General features: G+C 35.2%; 1 protein-coding gene across 1 annotated transcript in view; it reads right to left on the bottom strand.

Annotated features, from left to right (window-relative positions):
• Positions 1-4,332: 4,332 nt before the first annotated feature.
• PCSK1 (proprotein convertase subtilisin/kexin type 1) overlaps positions 4,333-23,542 on the bottom strand; it is a gene marked incomplete in the record, with an annotated part of 36,583 nt that continues 17,373 nt past the window's right edge. Inside the window, 9 exon segments of the mRNA XM_072416136.1 lie at positions 4,333-8,246; positions 9,836-9,994; positions 10,693-10,826; positions 12,147-12,304; positions 17,792-18,025; positions 18,427-18,527; positions 18,885-19,097; positions 20,305-20,477; positions 22,878-22,966. Coding sequence (XP_072272237.1) covers positions 7,926-8,246; positions 9,836-9,994; positions 10,693-10,826; positions 12,147-12,304; positions 17,792-18,025; positions 18,427-18,527; positions 18,885-19,097; positions 20,305-20,477; positions 22,878-22,966 — 1,582 coding nt within the window.

Below are 23,542 nucleotides of genomic sequence, written 5' to 3'. Positions count from 1 at the left end.
ATAGCAATCTCACATATTGTTATACTGATTGATTAGGATTAACCAAGGTATACGGCACTATCAACTCTCTCATGGTGAAAATGTCACCTTATGGCAGCAAGTGTTTTATTAGCTGGGACCACGAATGAACATTAAATTGTGGAAATTATGCAGAACTCTATTGTTGGCTAAATATCAAAAGTTTGTTGTTGGGGTAGAATACACTTTATCCAGTAATGTAACCACTTAGTAAGAACAGATATGGGTTATTATATTGAGTAGTGAACATACCCTGAGGTTCTATAATGGACATAGGCCCACACATAGCGTGCCATGGCAGACTGAGGTATGGATATGGCACAGTCATGGCAGGGACATGGCACAGCATAGCATGCCATATATCTCTTGTAGACTGGGCAGACTGGGCAATGACCTGGGCAGAATGTGCTTTAGTCATTTTAAGTCATTTTATTTTGGAGAGAAAAAGGTCCGTCCTATAAAGAAGAAATTTTGTGTAGATCCTGGCCCTAAGTAGCACCTGTACAAAGATGGATCTGTCCTACTAGAACGAAAAACAGAAATGGAATACACAAAAGTAAGTCCATTTTGTCAGAAGTTCATGTAAGGTACAGCTTTATTGCCCCCTTAAATATTAAATATTTTCTTTAAATGCACAAATTTTTACAAATACTATAGTGTTTAGGTATTAAATATGAGAAATAGAAATCTTAAATTGGTTCACTATTGAAAATATCTTATGGTCTTATAATTATGCACTTTATTTGCCAAATATTCGTATGTAAATTGTGTAATGTGATCAGTGTTAACAGTTTTACAGTATTTGACTTTTTATGAATATTACTGCGGCTAATATTGGGTATAGGACAATAATCATTTGTATGCTTCCAAGCCTATATCCATCTTAAAGTGCATATAAAGCCAAAGCTCTTTTTCTAGTTTTAGAGTAGAGAAGGGTCAAAATTTCTTTTAACCTCCCTGGCGGTCTGATTATATGAGTAATTTTGAATGTCAAAGGAGTACATTTTGTTTAAATTTTCCCGCCACTCACAGGCCAATGGACGCAAGGCCAGGGGACACACAGATGCCGGGCAGATAACACCGGAGGACGCCACGGGCTCGTCTGGACCAGTTGTCCCTGAAACATTTGTACCCAGTGAATCATTTACCTTCATCACATCTAAAAACTTTCTGTATTGGTGACAATGGTGATCAAGACTAATAGATGGGTTAACCTTGTCACCAAGGACAGACAACAAAAAAAATTACACATTGGGCCTAATTTATTAAAGCCTCTAAGCCTGGAGAGGATACACCTTCATCAGTGAAGCTGGGTGATCCAGCAAACCTGAGCTTTAATAAATCAGGCCCAATGTGTAACTTCCCTTACATAACTAAAAAAAAAACATTTTGCCTTTACATAAACATGGGTTGTCCAGGGCTGGAGAAGGTTTATTGTTAAAGAAATAGAAGTGATGCAACTGGTTCTTAAACAATTTAGGGACAGCAAAGTTGGAGTTTTGTAGCAACAAGATGACATTTTATATTTGTCTATAGATGTTTAAAATGACGCAGTGTCTAAACTCAATTACATTAGGAAAGTCTACTTTACGTCAGCTCTGGCTGCTCAGAAGGATTTGTAGTTTGAGCTTATATCTCAATGTTTTCTGTATTCCCAGTAATTTAGAAATATTTGTTGTAGTATTTATCAAATTACATAAATCTGGTCTACAGCATGTTTAGTAGACGCATACATACTAGAAACATTTTCTTGTAATGTGAAAATTGCAACTTAGTAAGATACCAAATCTTGTGGAGAGCGATGCATAAGCCTTCATGAACATTATTAGAAAGTTTGAGATTGTATTGATACTTTCAGATTTTTATTGAACACAGCAGTGGTCGCCAACCTTTTCGGACCCATGGACCACTAAAAATTATCAGCTACTGACCTGAAGAAACTTCCCCCATGGTGATGTCATGATACCAGAACCACACACAACCCGCCCACTTTCCTGAGCCTGCGATCCGTACGGGGGACGGCTATAGCCGACCAGAGCAACGGACCACTAAATGTTTCTAACGGACCACCGGTTGGCTCGTTTTATATCCCTGTACTACAGGCTGTGGTCAGCAGAGGACAGTCTAGCATAGCTTATGTTAACTTTCTCAAATTGTTTCTATGAAATGCAGTTTTTCAGTGTTTTAAGAAAAGGGTTGTTACTATGTGCATAGCAGTACAAACTGACATACTTCGGCCACCTTTGAATAACCAAAAAAAAAAAAAGCTCAGAGAAAGGTAAATTCGTAAATGGCAACAGGTATTACCAGTACCCCAAATTATAAAAATACATTATGTACTGAAACTTATACAGTTTTTCATGTCACATTTCTTTGGGATTAAAAACAAACTATTCTATATACTAAGGTAATTAAAATGCATTTTGGCATTTTAACTCTTCGGGTAATAATACTATACTACTATACTACAGTGAGGAAATCCTTCTATACTTCTAATAACTGTCTTGTTGGACAAAGCTTTCTCAGGAAAACTTCCTAAACTAAACTCTTTTTATGATGACATTGCTACCTTTAAATCACGGTGACAATGCAAGAGCACATATACGAGATAGTGGTGGTTTTCATAGCAGAATCATCCAACATTATTTAGATAATAGCTGCGTATTAAAAAAAAAAAAATATACCTATTAGAATGACGATAACGCCATAAAACATACTGTATATGAGAATTTGATGATTGTGTTTAGATCTGTTTTTAAGGGAAACTATAGTTAATATAGATTATTTTTTCCTCTTGCCATAATAAATAAAAAAGGAAACTAAACGCAAAGCTACTTTTAAAAACTCTTTCAAGTAACACTTGTAGATACAGTATAATAAACACTTTACTCTGAACATAGACAATTGATGTGCCCAGACAGGGAATTCAGATATCCATAGAGCCTGATTTATCAAAGCTCACAGGACTAGAAAAGATAGACTATCATGGATGAACCTGCAAATCTGAAATAGATGTGATCCATGATTATTAACATTTGCAAACTAAGAGCAATTGATTTTAAGGTTCCATTCCAGGTTTGCTAACAATGAACAGGCTTTTTTTTAGGCTTTAGTTCCTCTTTAGGCCCACTGGCAACTTTATGCTCCTGTGACAACTAAATAGACCTATGTTATGCAGAACACCTGTATTCAGTCTGTATCTTTGTTTTAATTTGCCATCCACTAAGAAGAAAAGTATTACCATTTTTCTTGACTGCAGTAGCTGAGGCGCCTATCATTAGAACTGGGATCCAAGTGTGCACGGTTAGCTCATTATGGGCAGCATTTACACTTCAGTGCTGAAGGAAAGTGTTATCATCAGCATTGGCACTTTAATAACTGACTCCTTTAAGACTTAGGAAGCATAGAGATTTATATGAGTCCTTCTTCACAGCTTTTGTACATTGTCTTTTGTTCATGTCAGAGCTTTTCTTTCTGTACACGTCAACTGGAATGCAAAAGCAGCTTTTGGTAACGACGCAGATTCAAAGGATAAATGCAAGTCAAATACAGATGTAAATAAAGTCACAAAAAAGCTCTACCACAAGCTGAATGCTCCTGAAATCCTGTTGCTTTAGCCCATCTACACAAACTGTTATAATAATGGAATGTACAGGCAAGCAGAGGGAGCTGCTCCCAAAGTAGGAAGGACAGGTTGCACTTGAGGCCTTCAAAACCACCATTTGCCTTTTTTGTGTACTATGGGTTTCAATTATTGTCCAAACATCCAAACTTGAGTTAAAAAATCTATCTTTAGTAGCAAGGAATTAGAATTTTATAACCACAATGAACATAGATGACACAGCAAATACTGTAAAACTAGAGTGTGATTGATTATAAATATGTAATTGCTATAACTTTTTATATAACCATTCTGCCATGGCTAACAAAGCATAGAAACCCCTCTATCCAGTTAACATTTCATAGATGAAGCTTTTATAGATTATGGTTATATATAATATAATGTTAATAGCTGGATAATATTGTCATCATCTAATGTTTTTTTCTTTAAAATAACTTGTTTGAACTATGTTTGTGACCTTTAGCATTTTGGATACAAAAGTATAATATTTATTATCCAAGAAACCTAAAAATGTAAACAAATACAGTAATTACTATTTAGATAGCCTTTAGTTAGTCACCAGTAGCTGTTATAAATCCAGCTAGGCAATTACATGACAATAGGAATGGGGGAAAGTAATATTTAAAAAGATAGAAATAGGACTGTTAGTACAGAAAATCCCAGATTTCAAGCAATTTCAAGTATTTTTATATGTACCTGTAAATCATAATTACAAATATAAAATCATTTAAATAAGCCCTCACTTTTACAGAGAAAATAAACAAAAAAGACTATCTTTCCAAATATTTGATTTAGTTATATGAATCAGCCATGTTCTGAAAGCCATATATTCTAGATGTTTTTTATTTTAGGACTTCACTATTTTAAATATTATTTTTCATGATAAAACTCTGTTTAATAGACAAGGTTTAGTTTGTTATTTTATCTATGTATTTGTTTTTTTTAATATAATGTTAAAAACACACAGTAAGTTTGCTGCTTCCACACTGTATTAAACTTATTAGACAAATTATAACATCACATCACATACAAGTGTTAATATTGTTGGAACATGCCTGTGTAAAAGAAATAAGTTTATTTAATGAAATGTATAATTTCTCTGTAAAAACAATTTTATTGATAAAAATTTGACTAGAATATGGAAATACTTTCTAAAATGTTGTCATTTATAACAGTTCAAAAGAAACATCATTTTTTAATCTCTACAAGGTGTACAGTTTTAATTCTGTGCGGGGTTAAATTGCTTAACAAATGCAAATGCAATCTATAATAATAAACTTTGCCAGATGGAGGTGCATACATTGCACATTATTAACTACATAGTGTATGCCATTATTGGGGGTCTCATAAGGTTTGACCAAAAGCAATATTTTAACCCATAGACAATTTATTGTTTGTATTGTATGTATATAAATTGTATATTTGTTAAAAGAAGTTATTCATATATTTATCTTTTCATTAAATAACTTTTTATACCCTTGTGTAGCACATGATTGCGTAAAGCAAAACTACAAATATGCTGACCACAGTTATTTATTATATTTATTTAATAAATACTAACTTATAATACAATTTGTAATACTGTAGATGTAAAAACATCCAAAGTATCATATTAAATAATAAAGTGCATTATAATATATGCATCTTTAAACTTTCTTGGGGACTATTTATAAAGCAGTGAGTCTGAAATTCACTAAAACTTTTCCTGGTGAATAGTTATTTACTGCCATTGAAACACATGGACCTGGAAGATACTCCACTAGGGAATTTTTTAGTTAATGTCAGATTCACTGCTTTATAAATAGATCCTACAGTAACATTTTTTAACAATTTTGTTTACCTAATATTTAGGTTTTGTTTTTAGATGTGTTATATGTTTTCTTTGTTAAAATTGAGTGCCATGTATGTACTATAAATGTCTATATGTTTGTAATATGAAAATAAAAAGGTCACTTATGAAACTTTAGTGATAAAAATATAATGTATAATATACCATTTTGATACGTACAATTATAATTTATTAAAGAAATGATTACAGATATTACAAATATGTGCAAATGTTAAACTTTAAATCTTCTGTAATAGTTTTTTTTATTTAATTGTATGTTACTACTGTATTAGTATAATAGACTCCAATATAATTTCTACAGAGTTAAAAAAAAAAACTCTTTCCTCTTCTTTAAGAAGGGTAATTTAAAATTCAATTTAGGGCAATAAGGGTATTAAATCAAGAGTCAAGTCTCCTATGGAACAATATATATTTAAGATTTCTCTAGTTTATGAATTTATGAAGAACAACACTTTTATATAGCCAATTAAAATGACATTCAGACAGTCCTCTATAACAGCAAGGTCAAAGTCAGACATTGAAAATGCTTTCCTGTCAAAAATGTATAGGTATATCAGAGTAAAATAAAAACTGTATTTTTAATACCTTTTTTTTTTTTTTTTTTTTTTTTTAATTGTTTGCAGATTGTTTAGAGCAATTAATGCAGAACTTGTGCCAAAAAAGCTGTAACTTTAAGTGATATTTTTTAAACAGAGGATGTACACCTAATCATACTACTCATCATACTACTCATAAAAGTAAATGGGTCTATATTCTAAAAGGAAACTTTGCAAGGTAAATGAGAGTATGTTTGTTTATTTTTTAGTGTTTGTCTCTTTTCTTAACTGGGCACACAAAGGACAATGTAAAAATGGACTGTCAAGTTTAGACATAATCCAACAATATCTACCCCCTTGTGATTTGTAGTTCCTTCTATGTGGAAGCTGAATTAAAATAGACAGGTCGAGGATCACAATTCTGAACCTCTCTATGAGGTTTACACATATATGTGATACAATATAATCTTGTACACATCATACTTATAGAAAACCCTACCAACATGTAAGCCTTTTCTTATTGTATATGGTCTCATACCCTGAAGATATAACCTAAATGATACAATGTAATCTTGTACACATCATACCAAATGAAAATGTCAAATTAATTAGATATAATTGCACTGTAAATTTTGTAAATATTTGATTCTGCTTAGTACTTCAACACACGCAGTTAAATTTCATATGCTGTGTCTACTGTTATTCCTTCTAGCCTCTAACTTCTAATTAATTGCAAAAAACAATTCCAACCGCCAGTGCCAAAAACTGGAGGTTCACCACATATAGATATAAGCATAACAATTTGCTCTTCTGCAGTTTGGATTTCTGAAGAAGATGGGAATGGGGTTTTGCGTATCTACATGAATGGCATCTAGTTTTGATGATTAACCAGATCTACCATAGGTAGCCCAAACAAAAAATATATTCACACATTGCTCCCTGCCCTTTTAGAATTACTGTTCTATGTGCAAAATAATATTTTGTTTATGTATGACTTTAATGCCTGGCCTATAAAGCAGCAATCTTTTTAATGGCAACATATATAGTTAGTTTTGAATGTGGATTTTTTAGTGATTAGCAGCTAGTGATAGGGTCTGTCCCAGTTGTAATTATTTTTTTTTTACACTGAGAGTATGTTATACAGAGTGATGATTCATTATAGAATAATAACAAGTGTTGCAATAAGTTTTGAAGAGTTTGTGGCCTGCAAAGAAAGTGTGCCACTCTCAGTGAGCTATTCTCAAGGTGCCAAACTTGTGATATGAGATATGTGTTGTAATATATATATATATATATATATATAATGATTATATTTTTTACATACTTTGTTAGATTATTATAATGGAATGAATATTGCAATGGAATCTTTATTTAAATGAAATTTGATTTTGTTGATTTCTAATTTATAGCTAGTATAAAATCATTGAGTAGATGTTAGGAGCAGATCGCCACCAATGGTTTATCTGCTTCTATTTAACTCAGCCTTTACTTGAAGAACAGTCACTGAGAGTACTCACAGTGATGGTGGATCCTTGTTACAATTACTGCTGTCCATTTCAACACATCTTAACTGTACTGATTTTCCTAAAACAGACAATGCACCTGTGTTTTTAAAAATTCCTCATTGTCCTTCTTGGCACTTAGATCAATACATTGTTATCAGTGGTTTAAAAAAAATATAATTACCGGCTATATATCTCTGTCACTTCACACACATTCATTTCATTGACTATATATAAGTTTGTTAACAATATTTTTTAGTGTGGCATTCCCTAACATATAGCATATTCACAAAGTTCATTTTTGGCATTTTCACAGAGTTTTATGAAAATCTAGGGTTATGGAGATCACAATTTAATGGATGGAGGCATGTTTCCAACACTGAAAAATAAATTTAATCCTATGAATCCTTGTCTACAATATTCAGAAGAGCTTGCAATAAAAGGTCATCTCTATGCCTATAGGATTTGTTATCATAGAACCGGTCAATATAGTCATTGTATAGACTGCCCCCCTTGTTCTTTGCATTTGACTGCTTGTTGAGTTTTTCCAGAGCATGATAATAATGGTTCTTAGGAATTTCAGTCTGTTCCCCTGCAAATAAGGCACCTTCTCTGTCAAAAGCGTTTTTCAGAAGGCGCAGCATGGCTTCTGATTTCACAGTATCCATTTCATCATCTTCTGTTGGTTTTTCTGTAACTAACTTATCGTTGGGAGGTTCCTGAAATGACAATAAAGAAAAAACACAAGGTCAGTATTCATGCTGCCGTAACTAACTGATGATTGCAAGATTCTGGAATTGTGAGAACCCTGTAAATATGGGAATCCAGTGGGATTGACGTATTCCGAGGAGCAAGAGCCATATTTACCATGGAGTGTTTTAGAAATGTATATCCTCACTGCTTATTATAAAAGTGAGAGCACATTTATTTTGTTTGCTTTGGAAGAAATTTGTAACTGTGTAAGTAAAATTTGTATAATATAATATTTTGTATAATATAAATATAATATAAACTATAGACTTGTTGCAGGGAAGCTTTAGCTTTCCCTGCTGGTTGTTCAAAATTTCTGTTCTGGGGTTGGATGTACTGGGAATCTGCAAGACTAAGGTGGGGTAGATTCCCAACTCCTGGTGCTAAGCAGCACGGGCTGTGAATGTGTGAGACTCTGTGCCTGTGACTATAAAAAGTAAAGTGCTGATTTGGAAGCCAGCTCCAATTGTTTCCTTTTGCTAGCCAGGAGGCTATTCTTTTGTTTTAAAGACTTTTTATGTTTCCGAAACACCCTTGAAAAGGGAGACTGATTTGTTTGTTCTTTTTCTTTCAATAAATACGAGCAGGAGCCATAAAGAGACGCTGACACCTGGAGTTGCCTTGGTGTAAGCCTGCCATTTGGTGCTAATCCCCACAGTACCAATGCTATTTTAGATGAAGGACCAACATATAAGACACCAGGGAAAGTTTATGGGAATTTCGGATTCCCTGTTGGGATGGACAGAGACACGTACATTATCAAGTTTTTTGGAAGAGGCCTTTCTGGCAAATTGCATGTTTAGGATGTCTGAGCATTGCTTGTTTATGCCATGGAGGCAGAAGGGTATGTCAACAGCACACATTTACCATTTGGTTAACAAAAGTGATTAAACAAGGATTTTAAACCTGTCTAAAATAGTTTTTCCTAGAACATGTAGCCAGGGATTGTCTACTGGTGCCAGATAAATATGACAATGTTTAGGATAAATCATATGATGCTCATCGCATGTCTGTGGATGTGTTAAGAAAATGGAAATAACACAAATAGCAAAAAGACCCATAAAAAGTCCATTAGTTTTTTTTTTTTATTTGGATAGAGTGGTGGAAGAATTAGACTCTCTGTCAAGACTGTTTGCTGACTTCATTGTCTTCACCCTTCTGTTTGTACTTGTGACAATTTTAACAGAAAATGTAAGGGGAAATACAAAAGTTTACAGTTGTACCAAAAAGGGGTAAATAGGTACACTTGTTATAGAGACATTGAAGTGGGAATCATCCTCACTTTGGGAGTAATGTGTTGCATCTCTGGGAAAGGAAGTAAGGTATTTCGGGAAGTGTTTCTTTGTTCTGTCTAATACTATATATTGCTGGTATAGACAAATGAAGACAAATTATTTGCAGTAAATAAAAAATAATTTTCGGACCAATTAACCGAAATTGGATAATTTCCCACGGTACACCTGAAGATCTCTCACGGCACACTAGTGTGTCGTGACACAGTGGTTGAAAATCACTGCTCTAGAGGAACATTTTGGTGTCCCACAGAAAAATGACATACCTCTCCAATGTCTGTCTTCTCCACACCTCTTCGATCATTCTGAACCACGTTGTAAGAAGTGTACACCCTGGGATGGGTCATGTGGTCTGGGCGGGTAGATGTTCCATGGAGAATCAACTTCCAGTTTACTATTCGTCCTTCATTTTCCAATCTTCTGGACTGAATGATAGCAATTTGAAAATTGCAAGATTAGCAGGAAAATGTTAAAGGAACATTTTAGTATAGAAAAGAGTACCAAAACAATAATCAAGAGTACCAAAAAAATAAATATATCTAAAGTCTGCTGCCCTTTTTTCCCTGTTCTTTAAAAATTGCTATAAGAAGCTCAGATCAGCATTTACACTTCTTTGCAGTGAACCCTGCTGTGTCTGTGCTGTAAATGTAGACAAGAAGTGAGAACAACAAGCAAGACAATATGCACCACTCAGTTTTAAAGTGCCATAAACAATAATTTTCACAATGTACGCATGTAATCTGGAGACAAAATTACTGTTGGATGAAATCAACCACTGTATGAGTTTATGCAAAAAAGCTTTGGGAATAAATTTATCAAAGAAGGGAAAGTTTTAAAATAGGTTTTCAAGATAAAATGCCAACAAAGTTACAATTTATAGATTTTGGAGCTATAAGTAAGTGATTAGCCAAATAGTGTAGTAGGTGGATCCTACATTTATTTAAAAGGACTAATTTCAGTGTTGTTGTTCTATTTGGAAAATATTAGAAGAGTATAAGATTTACTTAATGTACTTTCAAGGTAAAGACAATGCAAAAATTACTGAATTGCTGATGCCAATAAAATTTAATATTTATTAAAATCCCAACTCTTGGCATCTCAATAGCTCTTTTTTGCTTCTTACCACATCAGTGATTTTGACAGTCCATGTTCCTGCTGGTTCTTCTCCCCAGGTATGGACAGACATAAATGCCCAGTTTTTGAAACCATTGGTTGATGTGTCTCTTTCTCTTTCAGTCAGAAGAACTGTCCTTGTTCCTGCATAGAAAAACAGTTATAAGTTCTGCACTTATTTGTATGTGAACAACATATTTTGTGCATATTGATTTTCAGAATTTTGCTTTAATGGCTGCAAAATGTAAAAAAAATTAAAAAACTAAAAAAAAAGGATTGCGTACACTTTTTTGAATGCAGAACAGGAAGGAGAGACCCTTTTAGATTTTTGGAGAGTGTTAATAAACATATAATGAAAGCAGTGCTGTTAAAAGAAGAGATAAGGATTGTTTTGGCTCATTAAATGTATCTGAAATCTAGTATGACACTATAGTTCTAATGTTTTTGAGATAATAGTAAATCAGAGCAAAACAAAATTTTGTATTCATTCATTCATTTCTACTGCAGCAACTTTAGTATAATGAAGTGAATGATCACAATGTATAGTTTTACCTCTGAGAATAGTCACAACAAGGGCTCTGCTTTTAGCTAAATTAGTATAAAAACCCATCTTCTGTTCTTTTAGTTGTAGTATGTTTCTTGGGGTATGGCATTCCTGATTTTCAGTTTAAGCCACTTCTATCTGCCTACAACCCCTTTAAATTTTTTTCCCTCAATAAGGACAGGGTTAGGGATGAGCAAGCAAAATTTTAAAATTCGATCTCGTGACCTGTGTAAATTCGTCCGTCGAGATTGAATTTTTTGGGACCTGCAAGAGCAATCAGGGGAGCGGAGCTGACAGCTCCACTCCCCTGATTACTCTTGCAGCCCTGTAGTATGTGTTCTTGAAGATAGAGATTCTTTATCCAAGAACAAAGAGTCCCGGGGCTGTGCTTTTCATGGATAAAAGCAGCCATGGGAATCATCCTGTGATGATTCTCACGGCTGGATTTATTGATGAGCATAGCCGCGGGACTCACACTAACAGGAGTACCGCAGCTGCATTGATTAATGCAGCTGTGAGAATCCTCCTGTGCGCGATCCCCGGGCACTAGAGGTTAAATGAGGGCTTGCCCTCATTTAACTTCTAGTGCCCGGGGATCGCGCACAGGAGGATTCATACGGCTGCACTGAAACCGCGGTACTACTCCTGTAATGATTTCCTCGATCTTCCGATGGGTCTGCGAAATCGGTTTGCCGAAATTTTGCGGAAGTTCGAGGAAATTTTTGCAAGAATGTCAAAGGCATTCTCGCTCATCCCTAGACAGGGATATGGGTACAGCAATGCCAAGTTGATGGGGAAAAGTTGGAGAAGTTGAATCTTTGGTAAAACAAAGCATGAATGTCTATAAACACTTGTCTAGCTAATAAAGGAAAAAACGGGACTTTAGTTCAAGATCACTTAATAATCAAGATCTGATGTACCTGAGGGGGAAGTTAGTGTAATATGAAGATCTCCTCGACGTGTGTACTCAATAGTGGCTTCCAGTTGTAAATGTTCAAGAGACTTGATATAATTATCTTGGCCTTCACATGCCTTTGTGGGGATCTCAATTGTAATCTCATCCACCGATCTAAAAACCCTGTAATTAGAAATGTGCAAAAAGAAGGAAAAATGATTACAAGTTCTGTTTTATGGATATCTTTTGTTACGGCAAGTAATCAACAAACAGAATAAATTAAATAAAGCTGGGCACATATAGTCACCTTTATCCCATGTTCCTCCTATCATGGTTTTGTAAAAAAAAAAGAGTGTTCTCTCTCTCACCCAAATGACCCTGTGTGCAGTATCATTTCCAGTTCTAATCACATCTGTTTGTGTTATATAATATTATATTTTTTTTTACTTACCTTTTGGCATTCAAACTGCTTCAGCCTGCCGATGTTGTGCAGTGTTTACATTTTTAGGTCTTGGTAAAATATTAAGCTTGTGGAGGCCCAGCCGTGAACATGAACAAAGAATATTGTGGCTTGGTCATAAATTGGTCAGCACATGCACATTGAATGCCAATAATCCTTATTGCTGGGTTTAGTTCCTACATGACAACTAAAATCCTTGCTGCTATAGAAGCCCTGAGGGCACAGTAGTAAGAATATTGGTTTTTCTACCTCTAATGTCAGAAATTCTTTTATTAGACTTAGCACACTAATATTTGCTTTAGTAAATAAGCCTGCAGTGAAACCCCTAAAGTGAAGGCAAGAACAGGTATAGGAGGATCACCTTTCCTTGATTCCTACATATACTATACCAATAATGCGATCTTTAATGTAAAGGCAGACACATTATTGGTGTTTTTTATTGTTTTTTTTTTCAAAATTATGCATATTAGCATACATATTTGGTTTAGAAAGTTGTATATTATTAGGGGATACACTATTTTTCATACACAGTAGTTTAGGGCTTAATAGTGCGTTGTAACCCAAAACAAGCAAACAGAATTACCGTATTTTTCGCCGTATAAGACGCATCCAATTTTAAAGGAGGAAAATCTAGAAAAAAAAAGATTCTGAACCAAATACTGTACTATTCCCCTTCTGATCACTCATGTGCCATTCATACAGTATCCCCCTTCTGATCACTCTGTGCCAATTTAAATTCCCCTTCTGATCACTCTGTGCCAATTTAAATTCCCCTTCTGATCACTCTGTGCCAATTTAAATTCCCCTTCTGATCACCCTGTGCCATTCAAATTCCCCTTCTGATCACCCTGTGCCAATTTAAATTCCCCTTCTGATCACTCTGTGCCAATTTAAATTCCCGGGGAACTCCGTTAGGGCAGGGATCAGCTTGCTTCCGGGTTCCGTGCTTTGCGGGGGCGCGTGTGCCGGCTTCTTCTTGCTGTGCTCTGCAGGAAGGAGGAGACACGCGCTGCAGCCAGCATCGAGGAAAGGAGAGGAGACGTACGCAGGATCGGGGTATCGGGTGAGTATGTTGTTTTAATTATTTTTTAAAACGGCCTTAGCCGTATAAGACGCACCCACTTTTCCCCCCAGCGTCTTATACGGCGAAAAATACGGTAGGTGTGAGCCTGACCACACAACACTCCTTTGAGCCTATAGCTGATTACTGAGATTACAGCACGTTACAGCAAGGCATGCCCATTGTGTTGGTGCATCTTGACACTACAACAAAATTCAAAGAACACAAACTGCATAGATATAGTTCATGTGATTGCTGAGGTGATGATAGGCCATATTGAGTTGTCATGCTTCACAGCACATGGGAACTAAATGAACAAAGGTAATATGAGGACATTCTAATTATGTGAATCCACATCAGAGCACATTGTGCTTAACTGTATATAACTGGGATGTCTTACTGGAGTTCATATCAGAAATCAAGCTTAAGCGATGCAAGTTTTAACACTGTAATAATGTTAGGAGATGTGACTGTGTTTATTCATAAGAAAACAAGCAATAAAACCCACTGCAACCAAGTTGCAATCAGCTTTTATTGTTAATGGAAATGAAACTGATTGACTTTCTGTGGTTGCTGAAAATTTACATTTCTTTCATTTCATTTCCACTTCCTTATTACATATAAACACCTGTGAAGCATTATTAAAAGCAGCCATTTACATACACATCTGCCACATCCTAGTTCTGGTCTGTAAAAATGAGTCAGTGTACGGGGATATGACCAAAACATTGGGGGGTAGAGAATGACAAAGTTTCTTTTTACCAGTTGTCCTGGATCTCGGGGACAATTACCATTGGATATGTACTTGTCTTTCAAATCTGCCTAGTCGTATTTATTATTTACTATTACTTGCTTTTAATAGGAAAATTGCACTGGTATTTTTCAGACATTTAAGATATCAATGCTCTACCCTCACAACTCCTCCAGTCTACTTGTAACCATATGATTATCCTCCACACTAACACTCCTTCTAAAACTAACATTAAATCTCACACTAACACTCACTGTGGCACTAATGATTTTAACACTCCAAGTAACCCCAACATTAAACCACTTCTTTAAACCCTAATAAAACCCTAGCACTCCCATTGTTACTAACAATAACGCTTAAACTAACACTCCATGTAATCATTATAATAACCCCAATGATCACAGTAATTCTGACTCTCACTAATGTTCCCTTTAACACTAACCCTTGCGCTAACACTCCTTGTAAGACTCACCCTATAGCACTACTTGTAACCCTGACGCTAACAATCACAGTAACAGTTCACTTCCTCTAACCAGAAGAAAGATCCTCCATGTAACCCCAAACTGGTACTATTGCTTTCATCCAAAAAAAGGGCCTACAACAGATACCAGTGCCCAGCATTAAACTTCTTTTTCACTTTCTGTGATTTTATGTTTTATTGTACTTTTTTACATGGCTTGATAATGACTTTTTTGTTTTTGTTTACATGGCTCCAGTCACCAGCACAGATCTACATGGATACAATTTAAAAATCTTGGCAGACTGTTAGAATTTCAGGTCTCTACTGTGTTATTGTTATATTGTGTACAGTATGCAATCTCCAGAGAAGCTCCTTATTATATTTGCTCGGTGTCAGCCTTTTCTATTTAGGACCAGTTCACTAATGACATGTTGCCAGTTTTTGCTGCATTTAATTTACTCCCTGACATGGAATTATGGTAGAGTTAACACAAATAGCATTTAGTTAATTACATTTGTTTGACTCATAATGTACACTTCTATTTATATATCTTTATTTCTATGCACAGCTACTTCTAGCCTTGGAACATATCCAGAGGATAATATGAATGAGTCTATTTTTTTTTTGTTTGCCATTTGCCTAGAGAATTCCTGCCAAAAAATAACTTCAGAATATAATTATGCAGAAAGGTAACATAGGAGGAAATTTTTCATATCTGCATGGTATGTAGAAAATTACCTACAGTGTGTTTTTATTTGTTAAGTATATTCTGATGGGTTTTAGTACTAAATGAAAGCAAGTTGTGCTGTTTGCATTTAAATTTTATTAGATATAAATAGGGATGAGCGAGAAGGCCTCTGCCAGTCTCGCGAAAATTTACTCGAACTTCAGATGGGTCCGCAAAATTTTGGCGAACCAATTTCGGAAGTTCGAGTAAATTACAGGAAGACTCCCACAGCAGCAATCATTGATGAGCACAGCTGGACTCACACTGACAGGAGGAGTACCGCGGCTGTGCTCATAAATGAATGCAGCCGTGGGAATCATCCTGTGATGATTCCAACGGCTGCATCCATTCATAAACACAGACGTGGGAATCCTTCTGTCAGTGTGCGATCCCCGGGCACTAGAGATTGAATGAGGACAAGGCTCCCCCTTCATCACCTCTAGTGCTCTCTGATTGGCTGAGGAAAGGTAAACCCTGATGACAGCTCAAGTATCACAGGATGATTCCCACGCTTGCATTCATTCATGAGCACAGCCACGGGACTCCTGTGTTCTTGGATAGAGAATCTCTATCCAAGAACACATACTACAGTTCTAGTAGGGCTGCAAAAGCAATCAGGGGAGCAGGGCTGTCAGCTCCGCTCCCTGATTGCTCTTGCAGGTCCCGAAAAATTTGAATTCGACGACCGATTTCACAAGATCGTTCTCGCTTACATGTTGGGTAAGTAAGAGGGTAAGAAAGGCCTGATTCGCCCAGAGATTGAATTTACAAGTTTCGCTTGCTCATCCCTATATACAAACATCTAGAAGGGAGAATGTGACTAAATGGGATAACCTTATTCTTTTCTTGCCTAATAATATATAAATACCGTTCCAGCAATTCTGAGTATGATTAAGTAGATAGCCACATATTGTGCCTGATTTATTCCAAGGCTCTCCAAGGGTTTGTTTTTGGCATTCCTGCTATTTTGAAAAAGGTTATTTGTCATTCCCTATTTAATGTACAGCGCTGCGTAATATGTTGGCGCTATATAAATCCTGTTTATTAATAATAATAATAATAATAATAATAATATATAGCCACCTTTCTCTGCTTTGTTAAATTTTGTAGCACATAAAAAAACACATGGGGCTTGATTTATTAAAGCTCTCCAAGGCTGGAGAGCATACACTTTCATCAGTGAAGCTGGGTGATCCAGTAAACCTGGAATTGATTCCCTAAAAGTAATGTTTTCAATCCTGGACTAGCTCTATTTCAGGTTTGCTGGATCACCGAGCCTCACTGATACAACAGAAGTGTTCCTCCTTTAATAAATCAGGACTATTGTGTAAGCTCTGTGAGTTTTGAACGTGATGCTCTGAGGGTTGGAATCAGCGTCTCTTTTACCTTGCCTTACATGGGCAAATTAAGATGTCATTGTAAAAGTGTGGGCTTTGCATGCTTCAAGTGAGTAAGATGATGAACATCAGGTAAATGCACCAGTCAATGAATTCTGAATAGTCCCAGGGAATTTTCAAAAATATATCAAAATGAACCCAGTCAGTTGACTTCCTTTCAACACTTGTACATGTCTTTGCATTGCTGATGCCCACTGTCATTGTTGAAAGCCAATTTACTTGGCTCTGTCTGCTCTACAGACCACATTGGTGATGTAGACCAAAGTTGTTATTCTAAATATGACAGCACAACAATATCAGAATACTAACTATTGTAATACTAACTAACTGTACTAAGACACAGAGTTGTCTCATTCTATATAACAAAATATTTCCATTTAAATAGGGGATTCTGCCTACAATTTTAAATTTAACACTCTCTAGCAATGGGATCCCAGTTCCAGCACACACATAGGTTTATTTTCCAGTAATCCCACTCCAACATATACTCACCAAGGTTGGTCTGTCCATCTTGGACTGTCGCCACCTTGAAAAGTGTCCTTTATAAATGATTTAACTTTTATTCCTGTTCTGGTGCAAACTCAACTGTGCATTCCATTAGCAATGACACAGAAAGCAAAAAAGACCTAAGAAAGGTTCTTACACCTTGTAACAAAAACTAACTTACGAAATTACATGACTTTGTGAACTGCAAATTTTCCTATTTTAATCCAAACTTTTCATAATAATAAAAAAACAAAAAATTCCTGCCAATATAAGTATAGTTTATATTTTTTCTTTTTCCTATTTGTTCAGACTTGCCATGTGGCTTTTACCTGGGTGTGAAGTCGCTGTCTTTAACAATGCAGATTTTCTTCTCTGGGACAGTTTTCCATGTTTTAGGATCAGCTAAATCCACAAGGGCCTTAGCATTAAGTAGACCAAATCCAAAGCGACTGTTGACCATTAGACCTGCTCCATTCTTCTTCCAGCCAGGATTATTAGCTAAAGGGTCGTACTCACTTGTCCAGACAACCAGGTGTTGCATATCCCTCCATGTGAGGTTGGGGCTGATAAAACACATTTATTTAAATTAGGATCATTAAGATCCTTCAAGATCATGAAGTTTTTTTTTAGTGTTAAAAAAAACAGCATTAAATGTCAGCATTGTAAATTGTTACAGTTGATAACTAAATATGATTACTGCTATATATCATTGCATTAGAAACATATCTCCACCAGAACCCATTCAGGATTAAAAAAAAATGCATACATAAAAAGCAGGTAGCAGATAGAATAGAAATTCCTTTTAAAATTTTCTGTAGATATGCAGACCCAGAAATCCAAATACAGAAATCTCATAACCGTTTAGATCACCTTTAATTAATAATTATATCCTTATACATTTGCAAGAAATTTTTTTTTTCCTCTGTATACATGTGGTACCGTATTGAGAAAACAAAATCCTTACTTTTGTTCCAGAGCAAGAGCGAAGATCCCAGCAGCCAATGGAGCAGAGGCGGAGGTGCCAGTATGCGTTTCTGTGCAGTCATTATGTAGATCAGCACTTATCTATATAATAGTATATACATTTATTAATATTACTGCAGAAATTATAGAAATAATTTGTTAATTTGCATCTATTTAAAATATAAGGTAAAAAGTTTACGGTTACTAATGGCTGCAGAATGATGCAAAAAGACAATGTTAAATAAAAAAAAGAGAAAGTTAGACAAGAGTCACTCATGTTGGGAACCCCATTCCAGAATCAAATAGATATTTTTAGAGGTTGGATATTTGGGGGATATTTGTGTAATGAAAACCTAACCTGATACAGCTAGCCTAAAGTTTTTTTTATTCTGAGTTCATTTTATTGAAAATATGGTCAACATAATTAAAAAAAGGAATATAGAGTTTTTGGATACTTACAATCCTCTGATCAGTGTAGTCTCCACTGCTGTATGCTGTGGCTAATGTGGAAGAACATTTCTCTGCATACCAGGGAGATAGTCCTTGCTGAGATGCACTGCTGATTGAGATGGTATAAATACTGTCTGTGTATCCATCACAGTCACAGTTATCACCCTGTCTGCCACCATTACCAGAAGCCCACACATAGATTGAGCCTTTTCCATTTCGCCCCTTGGAAAAAAAAAAACAGGAACAGCATTACAGTATGTTTGCTCAATATTGTATGGATTAGTAAAAATCCTTTTGTAAAATTTGTGGTTTCACTTGAAAAATAGATGACAAGTCCCCAAGTCAGTCTGTTTTTTTAAACCTCTGAAAACATTTTGTGTGTTTATTTGATTCTGATATTTTTTTTAATCAATATTATTTTCCATCCTCATGCAGGGCTATGCATATCAAAAATCCACAGGTGCAAGTTATATAACATTCTAAAGAACAAAGCTTATTGATCCAAGTGTGATACATAAAAGATGACCCATCTGGCCAAACACTTGAATCGTGTTTACTCGTTGATGACCTATTCTCCTGCCCTCTCCTTCTACCTCCATACCCTTGGTTCTTTGTCTGATATTTCTATTTATATCTTAAGGTCTGAAATTACATTTCAATAGTTTATACACACAGTCTCTTTTATTTGTTGGGTTCCCAACAAACCTTATCTTGTTTGCAAAAGATCAAATGAGAAATTTCAAGGACTACTATACAGTATGTCTTTGATTTAGAGAAGTATTGAGTAAGGGTATAGTGTGATGCTTTAAACTAAAATGGAAAATCCAAGGCCTGCTTATTTTTCCATATTGCAATAAAAAGGGGATATGATGCAAGTTTGTGGACCTTGTAAGTAGAAATAACATAAAAAATAAAATAAAGTTTAGTGAAATGGAGAAAGACTTGGAAGTACTGGTTAACAACAAGATTAGAACCAATGCCAAGTGGCAAAACACCTTGCATCCCAGGATGTATAAATAAGGGAGATAGAATACATAATACAACAAAACTGCAATGGACAAAACTAGAAAAAAATCTAGTTTCTGACACTAGTGAAAAAGGTTCTAGAAGTTTTGCAGTAGGTTTAAAAACTGGCTACTAAATGAATGAATGATTAAATAGGGGATGAAATATCATACTATAAGTGAATGCTTAGAGAAACTTGATATGTTCAGTTTGGTTATACTGTGGGTCATACATATGAAATATTATTTGGCAATTATTCTTTATTAATATTTGGATTTTTAAAATGTGTTGTCTGATGCAACCAGATGTAGTTAAAATTTTCCATCCTGTCATCAAAAAATGACAGATTCTGATTTGTTACTACAGAGAGCATATGTGTTAAAAATAAAATACCTTTAGCATGGTATAGTGTTTGAAGGCTCACCTGATTGATACCATACTCAAAGGCTTTTTGTGCTAATCTTCCAGGGCCTTCCACTGTCTTTCCATCATCATTTGGTCCCCAACTGGCACTATAAATGTCTACATGCTGGGGATTGAATCCAATGGAGCTTGCTTCAATGGCATCAGTAACAACTCCATCTAACATCCGAATTCCTATAAACAGGGTAAAAACATTGCACATCAGTGTCTGATACAGAATTCAAAGCAGATTACACAGAGTTTGACCATCATGATTGAAGGGTTTCCAGGAGAAACATTACTTGTTTTTAGTGTTATCTACAATTAGGATGTTATGAGAATTTCTTAAAATATAATTTGACCAGTTTTGAATGTGTAGCTAAAGTAGTAGCGGTAGTGTTACGATCTGCTGTTTCGTTTTGCCCATTAGGAGGTAATTTATTTTGAGAAGCAGAAAATATAAGGGACCGTGCTTGAAAAGGAAAAGCAGCTATTTCTTTGTTGGAATCACAATGCCATTCTATTCCTGCAAAAGGAAGACTACATAGACATGTATTAGGGGAGTTAGGCTGCTTGGTCTTCTCTTTGAGCAGAATGAAGGAAATCTCAACAGTGCATTGAAAAACCTCTTCTGTTCCAGTCACCTACTTTATTTCTTACAAACCATTAAAAATACTTTCCTAATTCAAATAAACTTAAAAATGTTATGTGTGTCTTTGCATTGCTGCTGTAATGAGTGTTTTTGATAAGAGAGAGAAATTGGGCCTTTAGGTCATTTTACATTAGGATAAAGGGTAACTTGAGGCATTGTTAAATGAGAGAAAAAATAAAAGAATGATGAATAATTTCTAATGTTATAGGGCTCTCCTTAGGTATGATGGCCGGTCCCTGTGAATCCGATTATGGAGCACTATGGTGTCACAAACTGGCAAAGATAGTCCCTAGAAGTCTTCACATTTTCAACTTATTAACAAGGCATAGGGGACTTTTCACCATCAATTTTTTAATGCTCTGCTTTCCCCACATGTGTGTGTTGGGTGACCCATATAGCAGTACAAGATAAAATAGAAGTACATTTTACATAAATTATGGTAACTGTAAAATATTCATAGAGAAAATAACTATCCTACAAGCTAAATCTTGGACACAAAACAATACTATCTAGAAGATTTTCATGTAAATGATGAATGAGTGGTAATATTGAGTCCATTCTTTTGTTTCTGCTGAGTGATGTGTCTAAATTAGCAATTACTTTTGACAGTCAGGAAAAATTGACTTGTGTAGGACTTCCCCATAGATTTAGTGACAGTGGACTTCAACCATTACCTTTTTTATGGAAAAAGGCAGGGAGTATTGATTTGTGCATATGCTGCTACCGCTCGCTATCTAAGTCAAGGGGAAGATTATGCCTTATTATGCAGTCAGGGATGGCAATGCACAGTTCATTTGTCTGGGTATGACATCTAAACATGTGAAAACCTTAGAGCATAGACAGTCTCAATATGAATTTGCATATGCTTTGTGAATAAACACATTCAGGGTTTGCAGGTCCTCCATCAATATTTATTTCGATTAAAATCTGCATGGCAATGTGCAGATGGTACCCTGATTACTCCTCTTCAATGAAATGAATCATTAATGATTGTTCTAATGGTATGTCAAAGTGTTCCATCTGTATGTGATTTTAGATGTAGTATACAGTCAGTGAATAAATATGTCACCATAATGATGCAGAGAGATTATATCACAGCTTTAGGGATTTACTGAATTTGGTAGTTCAATAGACATATATTACAGCTACTGTTTGTAATGGCAAGCATCCTTTGCCACCACCCTCTCATGTCTTAGCCTGGGGGGGGGGGGGCATTTATAAATGTGCCCACTACAGAGATAATAGAAAAGTGGACCCTTGTGCTAAATGTAAATGTTAGTACTGACACACTAACTATACTCCGGACTACTGGATACATCTTAAAAAGAAGCATAGAGTGTATATGTTGGTGCTATATAAATCCTGTTTAATAGTAGTAATAATAATAATATAAGGTACAGATCAGCAAAAATGCCAGGGTCATTAATACACTGACACACTCCGCCTTGTGTTCAACAAAAATTTGTAAAAGTCTTTTGACTTCTTAATTTACATAAAAACTTTAGTAACCTGCACTGGGACTTGTCACTTTACTTGCACTCACAATTTGTTAGGGGTTTGCCCAGAATGTTTTACATGTTGCTAAGTTTTACTGAAAGTTGATTATAAGCTGTAGGCAATATTGGAACAATGCCTTGTGGATTTTACTATTGCAGAAAGAAGCATTCTAAATGCAACAGCTGTTCCCGGAAGGTAAATCCATGGTGTCTGACACGAGATGCAGAGGTTTTGAGCAGATTCCTCAGTAAAGGGCTTTCCCTCCACCCCCCAGCACTGATGAGCTATAAAAGAATTCAGAAGTATGAATAGAAAACATTATTTATTGTAATGTGCGCTTTAAAAACAATAGGCTCCGCAAGCATTCACATAATCTTATGCATAGAAAGCAAAATAATTGAAATTCAACATATATAAACATGTTGTAAATGGAAATGTAATATTACCTCCTACTTTGGCATTAAAAGCAACGCCAACTCCACATTTGTTGTTGTTTGCCACCATTGCAACTTCTCCTGCACATCTCGTTCCATGTCTGGAAAAAAAATGATAGGAGGTGTACAGCTGTTTCTGATTTAAATCCATGAAATATATAAAATGAAAATATATATTGAAGGAAATATAAATTTGATTCTGATTGACCATGAGCCTGAGCACTGGAACACCCAGGCCAATATACTCACTGGCCACCCATTGCAGTCTCATCAATAAATTTAGGAGTGTTGGGGATGCAGTATAGCATATTAATATGTGAAAAAAGCTGCAGTTCAACATAAATGTTCTTTTAGGTAGAAAGTTCTGACTGAACTCAGATTAATAAAGTGCAGATTAAAAGCTTTGTCAATGACACCCCAACACACAGTAACACACTATCATTCATCGTGAATTTAAAAAATTGGTGCATATTCAATTTTTGTCTGTTCTAGTGCTCTGGAAGTATATTATTTGTGTACAGTGCACATTAACACATGACATAACAGGTATTCTATACAATATATATATATATATAATTTTTTTTTTTTTATTTATATATACATACATACATACATAATATACACTATATGTAGCAGGCTGTAAAATATATATATATAAATATATATATATATATATA

This window comes from Pyxicephalus adspersus, chromosome 6, assembly GCF_032062135.1.
Source record: "Pyxicephalus adspersus chromosome 6, UCB_Pads_2.0, whole genome shotgun sequence".
Classification (NCBI taxonomy): domain Eukaryota; kingdom Metazoa; phylum Chordata; class Amphibia; order Anura; family Pyxicephalidae; genus Pyxicephalus; species Pyxicephalus adspersus.
Note: the sequence above shows the minus strand (reverse complement) of the source record. Positions and strands in the feature narration are given on the sequence as shown.